The sequence below is a fragment of the Amblyomma mixtum genome, chromosome 10, assembly GCF_055824585.1.
Source record: "Amblyomma mixtum isolate Tamu chromosome 10, ASM5582458v1, whole genome shotgun sequence".
NCBI classification, from domain to species: domain Eukaryota; kingdom Metazoa; phylum Arthropoda; class Arachnida; order Ixodida; family Ixodidae; genus Amblyomma; species Amblyomma mixtum.
Genome location: NC_143021.1, coordinates 173,063,406 through 173,086,640, shown reverse-complemented (window position 1 = coordinate 173,086,640; position 23,235 = coordinate 173,063,406). Strand labels below are relative to the sequence as shown.

General features: G+C 50.2%; 1 protein-coding gene across 1 annotated transcript in view; it reads right to left on the bottom strand.

Annotated features, from left to right (window-relative positions):
* LOC149327750 (calcium-activated chloride channel regulator 1-like) overlaps positions 1–23,235 on the bottom strand; it is an 884,343-nt gene that overhangs the window by 351,551 nt on the left and 509,557 nt on the right. Inside the window, exons 11-13 of the mRNA XM_089564962.1 lie at positions 21,848–22,072; positions 18,716–18,995; positions 13,825–13,989 (exon numbers count right to left, since the gene is read on the bottom strand). Coding sequence (XP_089421088.1) covers positions 13,825–13,989; positions 18,716–18,995; positions 21,848–22,072 — 670 coding nt within the window. The remainder of the gene's footprint in view (positions 1–13,824; positions 13,990–18,715; positions 18,996–21,847; positions 22,073–23,235) is intronic.

Here is a 23,235-nt window from a genome sequence, read left to right as displayed (position 1 = left end):
CTTTGTTCGAGCATCGCCACCTTTCAAGAGCAGGTGCTTTGCGCCTGCTTGTCGCATGCTCCTGCTGATTTTTAGACTTCGCAATTCTCGGCGGCCTCGTGCTGCTGTTAATATCGCCTACGCCTACCTGTGCAAGGAACCGCCATCATCCACTGCGCAAGAGATGTCATCATCAACGAATACAGCACCCCTGGGATACCTAAGAGTACCGACGAAGACAAGCGCTCACCGGGATTTGCAACCGTGTTTTTGATGCTAACTCTTCTTGCTCACATTTGTAGATGATGCACACAAGTTCTCCCTTTGTTCGAGCATCGCCACCTTTCAAGAGCAGGTGCTTTGCGCCTGCTTGTCGCATGCTCCTGCTGATTTTTAGTCTTCGCAATTCTCGGCGGCCTCGTTGCTGCTGTTAGTATCACCTAAGCCTACCTGCGCAAGGAACCGCCATCATCCACTGCGCAAGAGATGTCATCATCAACGACTACAGCACCCCTGGGATCCCTAAGAGTACCGACGAAGACAAGCGCTCACCGGGATTTGCAACCGTGTTTTTGATGCTAACTCTTCTTGCTCACATTTGTAGATGATGCACACAAGTTCTCCCTTTGTTCGAGCATCGCCACCTTTCAAGAGCAGGTGCTTTGCGCCTGCTTGTCGCATGCTCCTGCTGATTTTTAGTCTTCGCAATTCTCGGCGGCCTCGTGCTGCTGTTAATATCGCCTACGCCTACCTGCGCAAGGAACCGCCATCATCCACTGCGCAAGAGATGTCATCATCAACGACTACAGCACCCCTGGGATCCCTAAGAGTACTGACGAAGACAAGCGCTCACCGGGATTTGCAACCGTGTTTTTGATGCTAACTCTTCTTGCTCACATTTGTAGATGATGCACAGAAGTTCTCCCTTTGTTCGAGCATCGCCACCTTTCAAGAGCAGGTGCTTTGCGCCTGCTTGTCGCATGCTCCTGCTCAGTTTTAGTCTTCGCAATTCTCGGCGGCCTCGTGCTGCTGTTAATATCGCCTACGCCCTACCTGTGCAAGGAGCCGCCATCATCCACTCCGCAAGAGATGTCATTATCAACGACTACAGCACCCCTGGGATCCCTAAGAGTACCGACGAAGACAAGCACTCACCGGGATTTGCAACCGTGTTTTTGATGCTAACTCTTCTTGCTCACATTTGTAGATGATGCACACAAGTTCTCCCTTTGTTCGAGCATCGCCACCTTTCAAGAGCAGGTGCTTTGCGCCTGCTTGTCGCATGCTCCTGCTGATTTTTAGTCTTCGCAATTCTCGGCGGCCTCGTGCTGCTGTTAACATCGCCTACGCCTACCTGCGCAAAGAACCGCCATCATCCACTGCGCAAGAGATGTCATCATCGACGACTACAGCACTCCTGGGCTCCCTAAGAGTACCGACGAAGACAAGCGCTCACCGGGATTGGCAACCGTGTTTTTTATGCTAACTGTTCTTGCTCACATTTGTAGATGATGCACTAAAGTTCTCCCTTTGTTCGAGCATCGCCACCTTTCAAACCAGGTGCTTTGCGCCTGCTTGTCGCATGCTCCTGCTGATTTTTAGTCTTCGCAATTCTCGGCGGCCTCGTGCTGCTGTTAATATCGGCTACGCCTACCTGCGCAAGGAACCGCCATCATCCACTGCGCAAGAGATGTCATCATCAACGACTAGAGCACTCCAGGGCTCCCTAAGAGTACCGACGAAGACAAGCGCTCACCGGGATTTGCAACCGTGTTTTTGATGCTAACACTTCTTGCTCACATTTGTAGATGATGCACACAAGTTCTCCCTTTGTTCGAGCATCGCCACCTTTCAAGAGCAGGTGCTTTGCGCCTGCTTGTCGCATGCTCCTGCTGATTTTTAGTCTTCGCAATTCTCGGCGGCCTCGTGGTGCTGTTAATATCGCCTACGCCTACCTGCGCAAAGAACCGCCATCATCCACTGCGCAAGAGATGTCATCATCAACGACTACAGCACTCCTGGGCTCCCTAAGAGTACCGACGAAGACAAGCGCTCACCGTGATTGGCAACCGTGTTTTTGATGCTAACTGTTCTTGCTCACATTTGTAGATGGTGCACAAAAGTTCTCCCTTTGTTCGAGCATCGCCACCTTTCAAACCAGGTGCTTTGCGCCTGCTTGTCGCATGCTCCTGCTGATTTTTAGTCATCGCAATACTCGGCGGCCTCGTGCTGCTGTTACTCTCGCCTACGCGTACCTGCGCAAGGAACAGCCATCATCCACTGCGCAAGAGATGTCATCAGCAACGACTATAGCGCCCCTGGGCTGCCTAAGAGTGCCCACGAAGACAAGCGCTCACCTGGATTTGCAACCGTGTTTTTGATGCTAACTGGTCTTTCTCACATTTGTAGATGGTCCACACATTGCTCCCGCTATGTTCGAGCATCGCCAATTTTCAAGAGCGGGTGCCTTGCGCCTGCTTGCCGCATGCTCCTGCTGATTTCTAGTCATCGCGTTACTCGGCGGCCCCGTGCTGCTGTTATTATCGCCTACGCTTACTTGCCTAAGGAACCGCCATCATCCACTACGCAAGAGATGTCATCAGCAACGACTACAGCGCTAGGGCGGAGGCTTGGGCAAGTTGGTACATCATATGTAAGTAAAACAGCGCTAGACACGGGACGAAGGAAGAACAACACAGCACAAGGCGCTACTAGCAGCTCGATCTTTATTCCGCCAGAAGTGAAATATATATCCGGAAAGTAAGAAGACAAGAGCATAAAGATAAACAGTACACACTCTCAGATAGAAAAAACGGGGTCATTGCAGGTGCATGCACAAGTCACAAAGTTAGACAGCGAATTTCTTGGTCAAGTAGCTTAATGGATGGCTTGCTGACGCAGTTCTCTCCTTCTAAGTGAAGCAGCGCAACGGCACAAGGCCAAGGGAAGAAGGGGACAAACACAGCGCTGAACTGACAACAAATGTTTATTCCGGATGCTAACAGCATATATATACTCTTTTGCACCTTAAAAAAACAAAGAAATGTCCTATCTGTTGAATAATTAGTGCCTCGAAGACTTTCCTTGCTCTTTTCGATCTATTTTCTTAATAACACTCGTGCGGTGCAAGAAAGGTGTGCAGCTTTTTTACTGGCAATTTTTGCAGTGTATGGCTAGATTGCTGCCAGTTCCTGGAGAATGTGATCTGGCGTGATCGCTTTGTCTGGTGTTAAGACAGTGGCCCGTTTTCCCGACATACATTTTACCACACGAGAGCGGCACGTCATAGACCACGCAGCACTGACAGTCAGTGTTGCGTCCTTGATGGTTTATGCCACACGGGGCGTGCGATGGCTCATCACTGTTGACACTCTGGCACAAGGCACTGAGTTTCTTGGGTGCAGAAAAGACCACTCGAATGCCAACGCGTCCCGCACACTTTTTGACCCGATGGGACAGTTTGTGAATGTAAGGTATGACGGTCGTCTTAGACGTTAGATAGTCAAGTCGCCTGGTCTTCTTCGCATTCTGCACTTCGCCCAGAAGGGAGTCTGCCACAGTCATGACCACAGTGCTGCGAAAACCTGCCCTGAACAGTCTCTCGGCCTGGGATTGCACACTTGGGAACATCTCATGAGGGCACGACCTGCGAATGGCGTTCTTAAGTACCGCTTTAACTATCCGACGCTTTACCAGCTTTGAATGTGCAGAGGAGTATGGGAGGAATTTTTCTTCGGTCGTGGAGCATATTTCCAGCATACGTGCTGCACTGTGAAGCTGTGCTCAATGTCTAAGAAACGCAGGATCCCATTTGAAGGAAGCTCTTTGGTCAACTTGAAGTCTTTCAGGACTGACTTGAACACATCTGCAATGCTTGATGACCGACGTTCCATGTCTGCTTCCTCATATTCAAAGAGGATCAGGAAGTCGTCAACGTAGCGGAAAGCACTGACGTCACCGCACGCTTGAAGATCTTTTTCAAGTTATCTTGAAACTTGAAACAGATCTTCAATATCAAAACAACTTGAAAAAGACAACTTGAAAAAGATCCGTCGGTCTCGTTTCGCTGGCTCCTCGGCGCTCAAACGATCCTGGTCACGGCACCAGTTAAGTTTTTCTGTGACTGTCGGAATGGCTGGTAGGGCTCATCGGATGCTCATCGAAGGAGACGAGCAACGATGGCAAGTCGGTAGTTGATCGTGCGTGGGCAGGTGTATGAAGGGCACTTCGCGTCTTCGTCCGTTCGTCCGGCGACACGTTGCCGGTCGGGGCAGCAGTCGCAACTTCTTGACAAAAAAAACTAATTTAGTGAAGACGAGACCAAAATAAAAGCAACAAGGTAAAAAGGCTGTTTGAAAGAACGGCTGTAGGCCAGCGGCCGAGGCTGACACTCGGCGCACTCCTTTTTTGGCTCTGTTTGCAGCGGGTTTCGATATCTTCGATTATTGGGCGGAGCTTTGTATATCTTCTCTCGCCCAATTTCGACCAATACCGGTGCAATGGCACGGGGCATACAAGTGGACGCAGCCCAGTCCTCGCCAGAGCCCGACTAAGCGGACCACGCACTTTTCCTGGAACATGCCACATATCGAGGCACCAGTAAAGCAGAACTCCTCCGCTTAGCTGGACAGTCGGGTGGCTTCAGAAGTCGCCGATGTATTGACCTCCTCCCATTTGAGAGCTTATCTCTTTTCAATGGGAAACGGTCGTCGGCCCTTTGTGACCCTGGCAAGGCCGTTCGCGGTCTTGCTCCCCGCTTCTCGCGGCCTTGGACAGCGTTCGAAGCGCGCGACGCGCTGTCATCATTCTCCACCCCTCCAGACTTGCCACGGACACGGCAGCTACCGGCGAAAGGGCTGGAAAGGAGCTGCTGGCGCCGTAGGCTTCTTGCTTAACAATGCTGCTCCGTCGCTCGACCTAAACTGCAATCTATTCATAACCATGCTTCGCGTTTTATCTTTTCTCATGATTCATATACATAGAGCGTTGCTAAAATGAAACCACAAGCTAACCTACCCAACCTTTTATACCGCAGAAAAGTGGCTCGCCTATCCCCCTTCCATCATGAATCCCTGCATAACCCCACAATTCAAACAGCACATCCCCACTCTTCAACCATGACAAGACCATGTACCCACCTTCACCAGCCCATCTTTTCTCATTTTTCGTAACAACACCCAAGGACGACTTGAATGGCCTTCCTGATGCTGCTGCCATATATCGCAGTCAAGACCACTTCAAGTGGTTCATGAGAGAATTCATCTATCATCGCGAATGGCCACTTCTCATGTAAAATCGCAGTACAGGGGCATTTGAGGTATTGTAAATAAAAAAAAAGTACTGGACTGCCTACCTCCACCTCCCCAAGTCAGAAATAGCAAATCTAGGGTCACTAATACCGGCGGCTTGCAAAACGCGCAGGGTCTCCCAAAGACAGCATCAACATCGCGCATAATGTCTCTCGACACCCACAATACGCTCCAAGAAATATGGAAGGCGCAAAGATTGTACAGCTCAACCGCCTGGCGATCACTCGAACAGGCCAAACCCTTCTGAGCAAGGTACACCTCACAGCACCCTACCTGGTCGAGCAAAGGGTGGAACTTCCTCTATAGATCGGCAAAAAGATCTATGTGCATTCCAGAATTATGCATCCGACGTTGAACGCGTACAGAAGAAACGCCAGAGCCAAAAGCTCTCGCAAGAATTCGGATTCCCCTTCCGTCAAGCTCTATGTGGATACAGCCGGTCCAATCCAAGGGCGGATGACCATCGCCATAACAAATCCCGAGGGCAAATTGACCAACTGCGCATCAGCGCTCACGTCCCCCCCCCCACACACACACACACAGAGGAGGCAGCCATTGCGCTAGCGCTAGCTACCAACCCAAGCGCTAAGGTACTGACAGATTCCCAGAATTGGTGCAGAATTATAAGCAATCGACTAATCCATCAATCAGATCTCATAATCTTAGCAAACATCCTCCTAATTGTTCTGTATCGGCCAGTCGATCTGATAAGGTTGTACCAGCAATGACGTGTGCCTGATTGGCCTGCAGCGTTATCTATAAAAGTACGCTGCTGCCTCGAATAAAAGGCTCTTTTGCGTTAATGTCACAGAAGCGTCTGCCTGCTGCTTAGATCATCTGCGCTAAGAGGGTGAGACCCGGCGCGCAGTAAACCGCCGCCGGCCAACAGCCGTCACGAAGCTGAACCGCCTACGGTGTAAGGCGACACGGAGCCCTTGCAGCCACGATTTCATCGACAGCCGGCAGCCGCGCAAGAACGTCGCGAGGAAGCCACGGAGCGCTTGCGTGTATACTTCAGCTGCTGGCGGGAGCAAGCGAACAAGAAGCGGCCCCACGGACAAGGCACATCGAAGAAACCAGCTGGGCCGATAAGTGAAATTTGAGCATTATGGCAGAAGCCGGACATGGTCCTAAGCTCGGCAGAATGCCAGAATATAACCCGAAAATCGACAACATACGGTCATATTTTGAACGCTTCGAGAACTTTGTACGCATAAATGATGTCTGCAATGAAATGAAGTAGCAGTCACTGACCATAGTCGAAAAAGAAAGACGTTTCGAAACCCGTACGGGTTTCTTGTTCACAGTGAGCAGGACAAGAGCGGTGGCGAATTTATATCCGGAGAATGTGACGTAAAGATCGGGCGTAGATGCCTGGCATGGGGCCAGCGACTATGGTCAGTGACTGCTACTTCATTTCATTGCATCACCATGCCTGACCAGACGGATTTCCGTCGAACTCTTGACTATAAATGATGTCTCTGCAGACAAGAAACTCAAGTTATTTCTGAACGCACTCGGGGCGCAAGCATACGAAGAGCTAAAGAAGATAACTGTGCCTCATTTGCCTTTTGAGAATACATTCGAAGAAATTAAACAGCTTCTGGAACCTCATTTCAGCCCAGCTCACTCAATTATCACAGAACGTTGTAAATTTAATCGCCGAATGCAGGAAGGAAATGAAAGCGGCAATGATTTTATCACTGAACTGAAGCATCTTGCAAGAGGTCGCAATTTTGGCACGAACGACGAAATGCAACGGGCTCTCTTTGCACAGGCTGACTTGACGTCCGAGCTGGCGTGCAAAGCGTTGCTAGAAAAGGAGCTAGCAGCACAACAGGTGAAGCAAATGCATGAGTTGCACACAAAACCGTGCGGCGTCAACATCATTCAGGCCGAACGTCACCCTGATACGGAAAAGAAATGGAGGACGGTTGTATGGTCAAAAGATAAGCGAGAGGAAGAGCGGCGAAGTGCTTGCAAGCATTGCGGAAAGCGCCATGCGTGGAGAAAAATCTTGGTATCGCAACCACACCTGCACAAATACTGACAAAAAAGGGCATTTTCACGCCATCCGCAAAAGAGGAGCCAAAGCAAAAGCTGCCACATACGTCTACACCACGGAGGATGAATCCGAAGACGAGTTTTCAAATTGTGTTCAACTCGGGAAAAAGTTCAAGGGGCTACAGCGTCGACCTGAACGCTTAAGGGAAGACTGTTTGGATGATAATTGACACAGGTGCATCGGTCACGATCGTACCAGAGCAGTTCTATAAGCAGTATTTCCCGCATGCCAAATGGGTGGAATCAAATTGCGCACTTACACCGGAGAAAAGCTCAACGTACTTGGCAAAGCAAACGTCTTAGTCAAGCAGGAAGCAAGCGAAATCTCTTTGCCCGTAGTGGTAGTGCAGGGAAACGGAACGCCCATGCCCGCTCTCATGGGAAGGAAGGGACTGGCTGGAAAAACTGCAGATAAACTGGAAAGCAGTATACAGTCTGTCCACGGATAGGCCATTGGAGCAGAGGGCAGAAGCTTTACGGAATAAGTATCCCGAGGTTTTCAAGAGCACCCCGGGCGTCGTCAAAAACTTCGAAGCTCGCATCTTTGTGAAGGAAGGAGCTCAACCAGTGTTCCCATCAAAGAGGAAGTAGCAAAGGACTTAGAAAAGCTCGAGCAAGCCGGAATACTAAAGAGGGTGATGAAAAGTGACTGGGCAACACCTGTGGTAGTGGTCGCGAAGAAAGACGGTGCAGGATTAAGTTTATGCGGCGACTAGATGGTCGTGGTTAATCTTGTTCTAAAAAGTGACCATAACCCTTTGCCATTGCCGGAAGATTTTTATTCCATGCTCGCAAGAGGTGAAATCTTTTGCGTCCTGTGCCTATCACAAGCCTATCAGCAAGTGCCCCTTGCTGAGGAAAGCTAAGCGCTGTTAACTGATAACACTCATCTCGGATATTTCAGTTTCCGCGCCTTCCATTCGGCATCTCTAGCGCACCAGCTATCTTCCAGTCGTTAATGGACGAAGTCTTAAAAGGATTCCAAAAGTGGGTTGCTATATCGGCGACGTCGTCGTCGTAAGCGACAACATAGACGACTGTCAAGAAACCCTTGAAAAAGTACTTCAACGACACACAAAGCACAGTATCACCGTAAAAGAACAGAAGTGCGAATTTTTCAAGCAGTCCGTCGTTTATCTTGCACACAAAGTGACAGCAGATGGCATTTTTCCAACTTCAACAAAGATAGAAGCCATCACGGAAGCACCTCAGCCAAGCAACGTAACTGAACTGCGTTCCTTATTGGGCATACTGAATTTCTACGCAAAATTCATCAAAAATTTTCGCTACAATAGCTGCACCAATGTATGACCTGCTGAGAAAAGACATCAGTTGGGTGTGGACGGACGCATGTTCAAGATCATTCGTGGAAGCCAAGCACCGCCTCATCGACACTCAAGTTCTAAATTTTTACGACGTGAAAAAGCCAATCAGTTTAAGCTGCGACACGTCGGCCTACGGTCCTGGGACCATAATTTTTCATGTCATGGCTGATGGTTCAGAAAGATTCATCCAATAATCCAGCGGAGCGCAACTATGCGCAAGGCTAGAAAGAAGCCCTGGCCTTCAGTTCAGTTCAGTTCAGTTCAGTTTATTTACCTTAAAGGCCCCCTTGTATCGGGGGTATTTTTGGTCTGAGCAGGTTTTATAGATACCTGTACGGGCGCAAATTCACGCTGTATGCACACCACCAACCACTGTTGAGGATCTTGGCATCGGATAAAGCAATTCCTTCTTTGGCTGCAGCCAGGATTAAGCGCTGGGCTATCACCGTAGCAGCTTATCAGTACACACTGCGCTACAGGAACGGCAAAAACATGGAAGCTGCAGATGCTCTTTCAAGGCTTCCACTTCTGGTTAAGTGTAAAGACGACACTGAAGTATCTCTTGCAGTCTTTGAGTCAACGCCACTCACTGCGAGCCAGGTTGCTGCTGCGATTACGAGGGACCGTTTTCTTTCCAAAGTCATGCAGTTCACCTTATCTGGCTGGCCCACGACGTACGAAGATAAATTTCAGCCCTTTTACGTTCGTCAAAACGAACTATCGTATGAGCAAAGCTGCATCACGTGGTGCCAGCGAGTTATCATTCAGGAGGAACTTAGAGAAGCAGTATTAACATTGCTACATGAAGAAAACCCTGGAATGCAAAGAATGAAAATGCTTGCTAGGTCGTTTGTTTGGTGGCCGTTGATTAACAAGAACATTGAAGACACTGTCCGTCCATGTACAGTGTGCCAAACGAACATGCCTGCGAAGGCACCAGGGCCATTGCACCCATGGACTTATCCAACTCGTGTTTGGCAAAGAGTCCATGTTGATTTCGCCATGAAGGTTGGCTCGAACTTGTTCCTTCTAGTAGACTTACTCAAAGCGGATAGAAGCAAAGTGCCTCCGCACAACGACATCGAAAAGAATCGACTGTCTCAAGGAGATATTTGCAGCGTATTGCTACCCGGAGGAACTGATCAGCGATAACGGACCTCAGTTTACTGCGCAGGAGTCCTCAAATTTCACGTATTCTCACGGGATTCGCCGCACGCGTACGCCACCGTGCCATGCTTCATAGAACGGGGCAGCAGAAAGGCTAGTTCAAACGACAAATGCCACTCTAATCAAGCAAGGGCTTCAAGATAACCTAACAGGACAGAACAGAACTCTGCATCAACGACTTAACGACTTGTTACTTGCTTACAGGAAAACCCTGAATTCGGTAACAGGAAGAACGCCCGCTGAGCTGTTCCTGAAACGACAACCCCGAGTGAAGCTTTCACTCCTGAAGCCAAGTTTTGTGCTGAAAATGCGCAGCCGTCCACCCAGAGACGTCACTTATCACAACGTGGGCCGAGGAAGGGACACGCAGATGGAAGCCGGTGATGCAGTTCTCGTCACGACTACGAGAGGGCAAACCGTCATGGAAGGAAGCGGTCGTAGTGCAACACGTAAGCGACTGTACGTTTGTAGTCAAAGTCGGTGACCATTTTCGCTTTGTGCATATCGACCACTTGGTACCCAGCTGGATATGGGGTCCAAAGATATCACTCCATCCGGACGTCACAAGAAGAAGGGCATCCTGAATCCACTACAAGTGCCGCTATTCAGCGAGACTTGCCATCAATACTCCCGGAAAAGGTTCCCCTGCTGTCTCCCTGATTAGTGGTCCTACTGCGGACAAGCTTGAGGATGTTCGCTTAGATGACGCCACTTCAAATGAGGAACCGGCATCGCAGCCTAAGGCAAGACACTTGCGAGCACAGTTTTCAGGTACCACTGCATCAACCATGGCTTCACCCGACGAGGCCCATTTGCGAAGATGTGATCGCACAACACGTCCTCCTGATCGCTATCAAGCCTCCAGTTATGAACGCGGGAGAAATGTTCTGTAGCTGCCAGTTGGTTTGATAAGATTGTACCATCAATAACGTGTGCCTGACCGGCATGCAGCGTTACCTATAAAAGTACGCTGCTGCCTCGAATAACGAGCTTTTTTGCGTTGCTGTCACAGAAGCATCTGTCTGCTGCTTAGAACAGAACACTAATGAATCCTCAATCATATGCTTTCCAGGGCGCACGGAACACACGGGAGGGAATGATGCCGCGTGGCGGCACGCCTGAGCTCTCTTAAACTGGTATTTCTGCTTAGCCGACAAGGCAGAGAATTCCTCAGAATAAATCAGCTGTAAGTCCACCGGTGTTGTGTGTGTGCCTGCTCCTTCTTGTCTTGCGTCTGTTTCGCTTGTTCCACCTTTGCACAATTTGAACCAACTAGCCTAGCAATTTACTTTAGTCAAATAGTTTACAAAGGAACGCGTTACACAGCCCATAATCAGCTTCGCCGCACACCTAGAGACCTACAGACACACCAGACAGGGACACCTCACAGAACAACAGAACTCTAGACAAGGTTCATGGTGACAACACAGCGCAAAAGGACGAGGAACCAGAATAAGAAAGACACAAGGCAGGCGCTGACTCGCAAATGAAGGCTTTATTTGCTGTAGTTGCGAGTCAGCGCCTGTCCTGTGTCTTTCTTACTCTGCTTCCTCTTGTTTTTGCTCTGTGTTGTCACCATGAATCTTTACCAACTAGCCCAGTTGAACGTCTTTCTAGACAAGGGAGAAGAACACACTCCAGCGCGGACTACAAACTGACACTCTACTAACACCACTTAAGATTCCATCAACGGCACCCCTCACTGTAGAATGCACAGTGCCCACAACGTGGAAAAATAGGTACGGCTTTTCACATGGTGGGAACATGGAAATTGAATCCCGCTATTGACAGACTTCCTTATTCCAATATGGAGCAATGGGAGGCCATTATGCACAGTGAGGGCTCCGGACAGCGAAGAGGACTGGTTCGCAGCTAGGGCCCACGATACCGCGTAGACAAATGGGCCGCCGGAATAGGCGGACCACCGAAGTCTTTGATGAAGTTTTCAATCAATCAATGCCTCGCCGGCACTGACACATAGTTAGGAGCAGTAGCGCAAACAGGACCAGGGACCAAGAACGAGTAGACACACACAGCGCTAATGTGTGTCTACTCGTTCTTGGTCCCTTGTCTTGTTTGCACTATTGCTCCGAAGTATGAACCAACAAGCCCGAATTTCAACGGTACTGACACATAGATCTGCGCCTTTGAAAATATCGCGCGGGGCATTGTCTGCGCGCGGGGGCACAGACAAACACTCGCGTTTGGCCGCCGACGGCCGTCTGATCCATCGTTTCATGCCGTGCCCTGTCACGAAACACGCACGCAGCTCACTATGCCCGACAGCTGGTGAGAGGTAACTCAACTGTAAAGCAATGGGCCACTGTGTATGAATGGGGCAGCCGTGCTGCTCTAGGCGCTCTATAGGCGTGCACAGATTTCGCACAGCGGAGGGGATCCCGCGACCACCGGCATGTAGGCGACTGAAGGCGGCCTGCGAATCCAACAGCAGAGCACACCTGGGCAGGCCCCAGTGGGATGGCCATCAGCCCCGCCGTGTTGGAGGTACCCAATAAGGTGAGGTGCGGTTGCCTGTGCAGGCCGGGGTGATCGCCGCCGCTGGGAGCGAGTAGCGTTCTCTTGCCATGGAACCATCGGCGTCCACGAGGAGGTGCTCGCGTAGTGTCTCGTAAATGAGGGCTCCGGCAAGCTGCTGCACTCACCGAGTGGGGTGGCCCGCTTTTCCAGGATGCTGACGATGTCCCGGTGAACCTTTGGGCAACTGCCCATATTCCAGCAGCGCAACTGCCATGCGCGAATGTGGATACGCAAGTGCCGCTTTTAGTTGAAGAGTAGAGAGTTTGGAGTACGCTTGCTGGCCGGAGGCTATCATAACAAAACCGGACGCCAATAACAGTTATCGTATCTCAATCTACCCTCCATTAGCACTGTGTTTTCAGCCCATCCCTATGCTGAAGCCTTCGCTGAAAAGACCTATGAAGTATCCTAAACAGCAAAAAAGTGCCCCATCTCGGCCAGAGGGCACTTCATCAGTGGGCTGAATTTCTATGGACGACGTGCGTGTCCTTTGTTTTCCTGCATTTCGACAAGGATTTCAGCGAGGCAACTAAACATCACTATAAATCAGGCGGAGAACGCAGAATGTGCTGAACGGACAGTGATAGCTCTATCGCATGTTTACTGTGAAAGCATACGCTCTACAACACCGACCAAGAATCTTGTCACCGTACGATCGAGTTACCCCCAGAGCTTACCCGAGTTACTCGGGGAAGTTCGGAGGAGTGTCGCGCCAGCTACGCGACAGGTTCATCGGGAAGAGCAACGCACAATCCCTTCCGGTGGCTGCGCTTGTAGGGGTATGAGGACTCGCCACCATCTCTGAATGTTACAGAATGAAGAATTCTGCATATATGGGCCTTAACATATGAAATATATGACCTGACACCCTTAAGGCGGACCTTAAGTGCCCCTTCCAACTGCAAATGAACACGTGTTCTCTCAAGTCTACTCGGTTTAACTATGTTAAACCCCTACCAATTTTCGTCTCGTTTCCAGCAGAAATCTATTTTATTGCTCTTTCCGACTACAATGGTGTACTTTTGCAGTAGGAAAAGATGCACTGACTATTTAGAAGAAATTAATTTAAAAATTTACCCGCCCCCGAGATTCAACAAGACAGAAAAGGAAAGACAATGATCACTGCTTGGATGACGACGTAGCCTAGCCTTTGGTATCAGCGCGCAGAAAGATTTCTTCACGCACCGCGCGTGAGTTCGGCGAAAATGCGAGGCAGTGGCGACAACTGTGGTTTGTTTTCTGCCTTTTTATGAAACCTCCGTGTTCAGAGGGAGTAGCCTCTTTCTCGTTAGACAAGGGTAACCTATCGATACAAGCCAACTTCATTTGCTCCTCGGTGTGTCTTGAAGCGAAGTTTCGAAGTTGAGGCATTAAGAAACCTCGGAGTAGAACTTTCGGCGTTCAAGTCCACCCGCGTGGATTTTCGACCGCAGCTCACTCACCCGGTGTTCGCGCCAGATCTGCGAGCGAGCTTCGGCAGACGTGCGCCAGGGCTGCGCTGCTCCCCAGGTCGCCCGCGGCGCGAACGGCGACGTGGTAGCGACCCGAGCCCGAGTGGTCCGTGAAGAAGGCCGAGTAGACGCCGTCGCCCGCACTTGTGTCCGCACCTGCGCCACATGGTCGCGGCGGTGCCTTTCATTACAGCGACCTTTTGACCTGGGTTGTGGCTGTATAGAAATGCTAGCATTTGAGGTGTACTTTCATTACCTTAACGCGCATAAAAGCTTTCGGAACAGAGGCATAAATAAAGGCAGTAAAAAAGTAACGGAAAAAATCTCTGCCTCTCCCATAACCGACAGTACAGAAAGCATGAAATGTTTACGGGATAACATATTGGTTGTAGATGGTACTTGTCAAAATCACACCACACTCTCCTTGTTGCGTCGAAGCGATCGGCTGCAATAGTGCAGGCTTAGGTAGGCAGGCGCGAACCGTGGCGACCTTGTAGCTTTCGGAAGCGGCCGCATAATCATGGCGTTGTCGGCAGGGGCGAGCAGTCTTCTGCTGTGGCGTATCACTCGCAAAGCGATCGCTTTCCGCAAGACGCTTCCTATCTCTTCTTTCATCAGGCTCCATTGCTCGGCTTAAGCAGCTTTTACGGTGGCGGCAATGAAATGCAGGACGATGCAGAAGCGTACACGGACACGACGAGACGCAGGCCTGACAAGAATGTATCTGCAGCGAGTTCGGATACTTCGCGAGGGTGTATACATCTGACGAAACAAAGACTGACAGAAAGGACACACACCACAAAGCGCCCTACTTCAACTGATTTATTTGCATGCGGTGCGCCCACATTTATACGATGCATCACTGGGACTCGCAGAAAAAGTACAAACATCAAAACAAACCTCGCGGTGATACGCCTGGTTACTCCTTGATAGCGCTGATGGCCATCGTGCGAAGGACCAGGCCACGTTATAAAGAAACAAACAGTATCCAGAGCGAGTAAACATGGGTAAGGGCTACCTTTGCAACAGCCGTTACTGGGGCATTATGTCTAAAAATTGACCCTCCTTTGTACTTAACTGCACTCAAGGAATGCTGACAAAATTATCTTTGAGTAGTCTCTCTCTCGAGTTTAACTTTGCACGAGTTTCACTGTTTTGTTAAAGACATTGTATGTGCTTGTACTAGTGGTTGTGAAATCCTCTGTATCGTCTCTTCGCTGTATAAAGTTTGTTTTGTTTGTGAACCTTTGGCTCCGACCCCTTATATGACTTGCGACCGGCGAAAGCTGGGCACCAAACGACCAAAATTCTCTTGTCACTTAGTACCTGGTCTAAACTGAGTTTGCCACGCTGAGTCGAGGGCATCTCCTTTCAGTCCGAGAGCGCTACCCTCACACGCCCTAAGGATGTCTGGCAACGCACTCTAAAAGTGTACGAAGTTGGTTGACAGCCGTCTGCACGCTTACCTAATGTCACGTCATCAAAAACTGTTCTCCACTTTATGCCCTGCAAAAAGAGGCCTTCCCTAGTTTATCTTTTGTTCTAGTTTTATAGGCCTGTATATTTAGCCATCCGCCAAAGTTTCCGCTTCCTCAGGCTCGAATTGCAACTTACCAACTTAAGAACAACAACCAATGAAAAGGGACCCACGAAGAGCTCTCTGGTTGGGGTCACCTTACAGCAACGCATCGATGTAGTCGATGGCTATCTTTACACAGTAGGTCTATCTGCCGCGGCTGACATACGCAAATTAGTACTCATTGCAAAAACGCGCTATGAAAATCCAAAATGATTGTCACATTAGCAGGCCACATCATCCCTCACGTATCGTTCTGCAGGATTCATGAACTTCATATTCATGAGCCATGTAACAATGCCAATGTTGCTACAACCGTTAGAACTTGTCATCTGCTTGCGATCTAGTTCGCCGCATTTTCATAAATATGTCGGGTTACGCGAGTGTCAAGTAAGGCAAAGCATCAGGAAATTTTTTTAGTTTCACACCTAACTCTAAGCTGTCACGGAATACATCAGATAGAAGTCGCGCTTCATACCTCGTACCAGATCGCCCTTAACATCCGTGCACATATGTACCCTGAGCGCTTCTGCTCGATGGGACTCCAAAATCTCATGCATCAATATTGAGATCGGCAAATGACACGTTCTTACAGCACAAAACAGGGACATGGATACATGAAGAACCTACTCTCAAACCTATCGACCCGCCGACTTACCCTTCCATCTCCGCTCCAAAATAACCAACCAATCGCCCCCACTCCAAAGAGCAGCCGATACCATCCCAGGCAGGCGTTCTGCTGAGGTTCCTAATCATGTCAGTCCCATTGGTTCGACGATCATCTACAGAGACGAATCACGAGCAAACGTCGGATCGGCTGCTCATTTAATTGCGAGTGCCACCTGGCTATTACACACCCCCTTGCTTCTCACACTGATCCACCTCATAGAGCGACCGTAGAAGCCTTCCCGATAATCACCCGTATTCAGGACCTCTTCCCTAACCCACCAAGATATACCGTGCACACTGGTTTAATACAGGCTCTACGTGCCATTCATACGTTGTAGATTCATGCAGATTATTTACGCACCAAGCCGTGTCTACACTGTCACATTGAGTTGCATTCCTGGCCACGCTCGAAGCCGAAGCAGTAAGGTACTGCATCGCTTCGCCTGCGTACTTTAGCAGTGGGCGTCTGGAATTTCCTGGCCTTATACACCCAAATGGTACGCTACTTTCAACTACAAACCAGCAATGAGTCATGGCAGAAATGAATCTTCATTACAACCCAATTTACGAAAATCTGCGAGCACTTCCCTTTCCGGACAAATCTCTCACAACCACGCAACTAGGCTCTCTACGACGCTTATACCAAAATACACTCCTTGCTCCTGCCCATTCTCCCCGCGACACTACCCCATTTGCCAAAAGTGGCTCGGACCATATACTAATTTAGAACAGCCTTAGCTCCTGCCCCTATGCTACTCAATGACCTCATTTTTCAAACTCTTCTCGCCCAACGTGCCAGGTTTCTCTAGCCTGAGACCAGCTGATGAATCAGATAGCTTCGGTGACTCTGACCCAAGGCATCCTCCGTGCTTAACACGGCGCTGAGGTAAATTTTTCAACGCGAGAGTGTTGAAGTCCCCGTTCCGCAGAAAACCTGGCGTTGTCGCCATTGTGAGCGCAAAATCACGAGCATAAGTGTGGCAGGTGCTTCCCAGAGAGCAACCTATGAGGCAGGACCCTCATAGGTTGCTCTAGGTCACGTGACCTTGCGGCGTTATCATAACCTGCCGAACTGCCCACCGCGGCAGTTAAATTAATGATCGGTCGCTCGGCTGCCGAAGGCCCGTCGCTGGGAGCACCTGTTATCGCAGGGCTGTGGCGCATCACTTTGCGGCTCCACCACTATGCCAGGAAGGGCACGAGGACTCCCATAATCTATGTATGTAAAGTAGAGAATTACCTTGTGTATATATGTAAATTAACCGTTTTACGCTACCTCGTCATATCCTTTACGGAGGAGCTTAAGTGGCCCTCCAATTTCTTCATCTCTCTGCTATGGTCTGAAGTGTTTGTCTTCCTTCTCACTTCTTGCCGCTAGTGCAGGGGCTAGGAAAAGGGCGTTTTGAGTCTGTTTCCGAGTGGTTTGCTGAGTGCAAAGCTGAAGCCGCTTGCTTCTAAGTCGTTTGGTGGAGGTTTTGCAGCGCCCGTAGCAATCCTAACTTGCGGTGGCGTGCAGGCGGGAGCTCCTCTCGCCTTCGAATCCATAAGGACGCACAGCACGGCGCCTTGAGCACGACGGTATTGCATGCAAATTAAATTTGAAAATAGCGGTAAATATAAAGGAAAAAAAGGCTAACGAAAGGTAGACTAGGTTACTGAAACGTATCAAATAGCTGAAAAAGTCATAATCAGGGCAAATATACCAAATAAGAAAGCACAATACTCGTTTGACATATGGCTGAAAAGACAAAACTATTAGAGGAAAGGATCTCACGCAAAAGAAGCATGGTTTCATGCGAGAACAGAAAAAAATGGCTGAGGCTTAGCTTAGGTTAAGCCTAGTCAGATGCGAAGCATATTGTCGCCGAGTTGAATATCGAGCACGCCGCTTGGCTAGACGTTCTTCACGCTCTTCATCAGTCTCTGTAGCATGCCGCAACTTTTGCTTCTCATTCCAACGAGCAGCCCTGTCTCCAGGAGGCATCTCTATCCCGTGTACGCCTAGCAGAGGCAGGCGCACCCGCTTGTATACCGCCGCTCCAGCATCACGTGTTCACTACAGCGCACCTAGCGGCAGAAGCAGAAAACACATTGGTCGCGACGCCTCGAGCGACGGCGCGAGCTGGAGCCCCGTTTCTCCTATGTCGTTACGTCACGCATCACGTGGTCCTCCTTGGTCACGACGCCTCGCGCGACGGCGCGAGTTGGGCACCCGTTTTTCATCTGGTTTGGTTTGGTTTATGGGGTTTAACGTCCCAAAGCGACTCAGGCTATGAGAGACGCCGTAGTGGAGGGCTGCGGAAATTTCGACCACCTGGGGTTCTTTAACGTGCACTGACATCGCACAGTACACGGGCCTCTAGAATTTCTCCTCCAAAGAAATTCTAGCCGCCGCGGCCGGGATCGAACCCGCGTCTTTTGGGTCAGCAGCCGAGCACCATAACCGCTGAGCCACCGCAGCGGCATCGTTTTTCATCTGCTGTGACGTCACGCATCACGTGGTATGACATGGAGGTCACGAAAGCTCAATGGTAACGACACCGCCGCGATCGAGGAGCTGGGTTGGGCTATTTTAGTATGCTTCGCATAAAAAACAATTTCAAATGGGTGCCTCCGCAAAAGCAAAGAGGTCGTTACCGAGTCCGTCGTCGTGTAGCGTGATCACCACATGCCGCCCGCGGGGCCGTCCCACCGTGGCCCATACCGAGGCAGCCAGTACGGCATGAGGTCCCCTGGTTAGGCGCGCGTGCAGGCTTGCCACTGCCGGGTAGGCCACCCACGAGGCCGACGCCTGTGCCCGTAGCTGGACGGCTGCCTCTTTGCTGCCGCGGGTGTGCGACGTCACGAGCAGTGACACGACCGAAGAAGGCGGAGCGCCACCTTCGCCTGGTGACAGCTGCACCGTCCAGCGTCCAGGCTGCGAAGTGGTTGCTTTCTGCCACTTGTCATCATAGCCAGCCTAAGTACTTCTATTAAGAGATAACTGCCTATCCCATTGCTCTCTTCTATCAAATGTTCTGCACCACCAGAGAGCACCTTTTTCCAGGAAACTGCTTAATCTGGTGCGCCCAACCAACTCCGCACTGAACCCGCTCGTTGTCTTCTCTTCGCTCTAGATGCCCTATCCTTTACAATTTGCTGTCCTCGATTTCAACTAGAATACCATGCACCCGAGTTTTTTCCGGACCCAATATGTACCTTTTGTTGCAAGATATCATTGAGTCCTGTTTTTATTGCGAAAGCAATACTACAATAATACAACATTTTGGGCCAGTTGGTTACCTACATTCATTATTACAGCGCAACGACGGCACACAACAAGAAGGGGACACAACAGCGCTGCACATGAAAAAGAGCCCTTTGTACTAGAAATAAAGTTCCATAATACGACATTTTGGGCGAGTTGGTTACCTACATTCATTATTACAGCGAAACGACGGCACGGCCCACAACAAGAAGGGGACACAACAGCGCTGCACATGAAAAAGGGCCCTTTGTACTAGAAATAAAGTTCCATAATACAATATTTTGGGCGAGTTGGTTATCTACATTCATTATTACAGCGCAATGACGGCACACAACAAGAAGGGGACACAACAGCGCTGCACATGAAAAAGAGCCCTTTGTACTAGAAAAAAAAGTTCCATAATACATTTTGGGCGAGTTGGTTACCTACGTTCATTATTACAGCGCAACGACGGCACACAACAAGAAGGGGACACACCAGCGCTGCACATGAAAAAGAGCCCTTTGTACTAGAAATAAAGTTCCATAATACAACATTTTGGGCGAGTTGGTTACCTACATTCATTATTACAGCGCAACGACGGCACACAACAAGAAGGGGACACAACAGCGCTGCACATGAAAAAGAGCCCTTTGTACTAGAAATAAAGTTCCGTAATACAACATTTTGGGCGAGTTTGTTACCTACATTCATTATTACAGCTCAACTACGGCACACAACAAGAAAGGGACACAACAGCGCTGCAGGAACACATGAAAAAGAGCCCTTTGTACTAGAAATAAAGTTGCATAATACAACAGCGCTGTTGTGTCCCCTTCTTGTGTGCCGTCGTTGCGCTGTAATAATGAATGAAAGCAATACTACGCCAGGTGTCACCTCTTCGCTATACCGCAGCCTACCCATCACGGTCGGTGGCCGGTCATGTGATTACTGACGTCATACCAGAGCGAGAGATGGGGCACCAAGTCGGCTCTTCAGCGCGCCGCAGCTAGAACTTCGCGGCCGGTAGACCAGCTGCGAAAGGCGGCAAGCGATTGACGTCATAGAAGTTGCAAGAGCTTGCAGGCCTTGCTGCTGTTGCGACCCGGGTAGCATGGCCGGAGACCGGTGATGGGACGAGGAGGATGGGAGACTGGGTTTAGAGGAAGGTAACGAAAACTTTATACACTTATTTACATTATTTATAAAGGGTGACTGAGAATGACTCTCAGTGGAAGGGAACGGTTTCGACGACCGGAGTCGACTGGAGCTAGCAGGCTTTTTCGGCCACACTCACAGCCGAGTTAAATATGGTTCGGATTCCCCTGATCCCTGGCTGGGGAATAAAGTTCGAAGAGCACTGTCCAATCGGATGGACCGAAGTAGACGCTGGTGTTACCACCTACGGCAGGGGCGGTGCGGGCTGTTCCACTCTCTCGCAGCGGGGTCTATGGGAAGGGGTAGATGCTGACTAATCCGGCCCGGCTGGAAAGGAATCTCCCGCAGTCTTCCAGGAGGTGAATGAACTTGCTTCCCCGCCGGTTGTCCAGAACACGAGTCGGGAACACAGCCCTCTTCAATTAACAGCCAGCGTGACTGGCACCGCCACGTCGCTTCCGCTTCCACTGTGGTTGCTCTGACAATACCTCCTGCGCATCTCCTGCCTTCGCCGCTGCTGCCGTGGTCACCTCCGCTCAAGGAATTCCGCTGCACTAATCCACTTAGGCTCGGAGGGGGGCGTCACAAGCACCCCACTGCACCACCGCCGTCGCGAGGTTGTCGGCCTCGTCGATTGTTCACGGTTGTTGCTTGATCGGGCCCACGTGGCCAGAAGTACGGTCACGACACTGCGGTAATCGCTATCGGGTGTAGAGAAAAGTAGCGCCTGCTCGCCGGTTCTTCGGTACAGCTGTGGAAGACTTCGGACGCTGGGGCACCAAATCGGCTCTACAGCGCGCTGCAGCTATACTTCGCGGCTAAACGACAGTTGGCGGTCAGCAGCTGGCAGCGTTCGTCGCCGCCGCAGCGTCTACTGTTAGCCAACTCCAGGCTATAAGGGACGCCAAGAGCTTCGGGCCCACCGACGCATCGCAGTAGGCTGCGTTCGTCGCCGCCGCCAGTGCCGCCGCGCCTACTCCTGACATTAGCAATGTGCACCACCCATAAGCGAAACACATAGCGTAGCCAAGAGGATATTGCTTTCGCAATTACCTAGGCTTAACCAAAGCTAAGCCCCAGCAATTTTTTTCCCATCTGCTGTCCTTTCCTCCAATAACTTAATGCTGTACCTATCCTTTAACTTTCATTTCGCAGACCCCCTGTAGTTCTCAAATTGATTTCAAGCCTTTTCGTAAGCCGGCATGTTTTTCCTACCCACGTCAGAATACTGGCAACACTGTTGTATGCTTTCCTTTTGAGGGATACTGGCAAGCTTCTGTTCGTGACCCGAGGGTAACCTGCATAAAACTATTCTTATACTGAATATACCCAAACACGGTTCGAGAAGGAGCAGCCAATCTGTCCTTGGAGGAGCACCAACGCACCTTCATCGCGGGGAAGGCGAAGAGGACGGTCTGCGTGCGCATCACGTCCTTGGTACACTCGGGGCTTGTCTCGTGGTAGATTTCGTCGTCCGGATCGCGCAGGCGCACGGCCAGCGACTCGATGGCACGACCTGTGACGGCTACGCGGGCGTCGCTGCCTAGCGCCGCGTCGATCACGAAAGAGACTTGCCGCTCACCGCGAACACGGATCTCCTCGCGACGTACCTGCGAAGCCAGAGAGAGTGGCTACGCAACAAGCTTCTCGGACTGCGAAGGGCACTGTGAGGACAACCCTATCCGAATTCTATTGACACTATTGTGCTACTTTTTCTGTCACTGTTGATGCTGATAAAAACGATTTTCTTGCAGAGATGATTGGATTTGAAACTAAACCCTTTTCCCATCACTGAGTTCAAACTACTTACATCACGACGGAAACTACGTGATCACGTAGAGGTAAATAAAGTTGGATTGAAAGGTGGACTACGGTTCGGCGTCAAGAAAAGGCGTCAAATGGCGTTCTACATATGGTCTGTTAGCTCCAAATATTGGTGAACGCAGCAAAGCGGAAGGCCCGTACGTACAGTCGCGAGCAAAAAATATTATCGCAAATCACTGGCGATCAGAATTCGGATATCTCACCACGCGGCGCTGTGGTTCGCAGACCTGCCTATCGGGCCGTTTCCATGTTTGCAGCCTAGGGAAAGGACGGCAAGAAGTAAGCTTTATCAGGCGTGCACTGCCCAAGCGTTGAAGTGCCGACCCTACGTGACTGTATACATGCGGCATTTATTTTGGCTCGGTTATCATGAGCAAAGCTGGCTTCTTCTCATTACTGTTTTTTTATGTCCGTGATGGTCTGTCAAAAAGAACTCGCGGGAACAATAGATGACAGCGCTGCTTCTAGCAAGTAATTTGCTGGTCCGTGACAGTGCGCTGAACCCCTCTAATACTGTAGAATGGGAGCGCCCCGGCACTCTCGTTATCAGCCTCTTCGCCATCCGCAGCGCCACGCGTTGTTATTCCGGCGCTCCGGTGTTCCGTCATGTGTGCTAATCCTTTTTACTCGCGACTGTACCTTACACACTTATTCGCACCTGCTACTACCCTAACCTTTAAAGGTGTCTACGTGTACGCATTCCTGCAGCATTCCTGCGGCCTTTCAGCGTGCTACATTCACCACAGTGATGGCTAAAGTGCCAAGTCTGCACAAGGGAAAAAAGAAAGCACGTTCTATCTAGTGTGTAGGCAATATTGCATTTCAGGAAAGGCTTTGTGCATACTACGAAGGCTCATAACGGGTGGTAGCAGCGCTAGAACCTTGGGGCGCGACAGTGCGCGGGCCTACACTGTAAAAAAAAATGCTCCACAGTACAGAGAAACCCGCT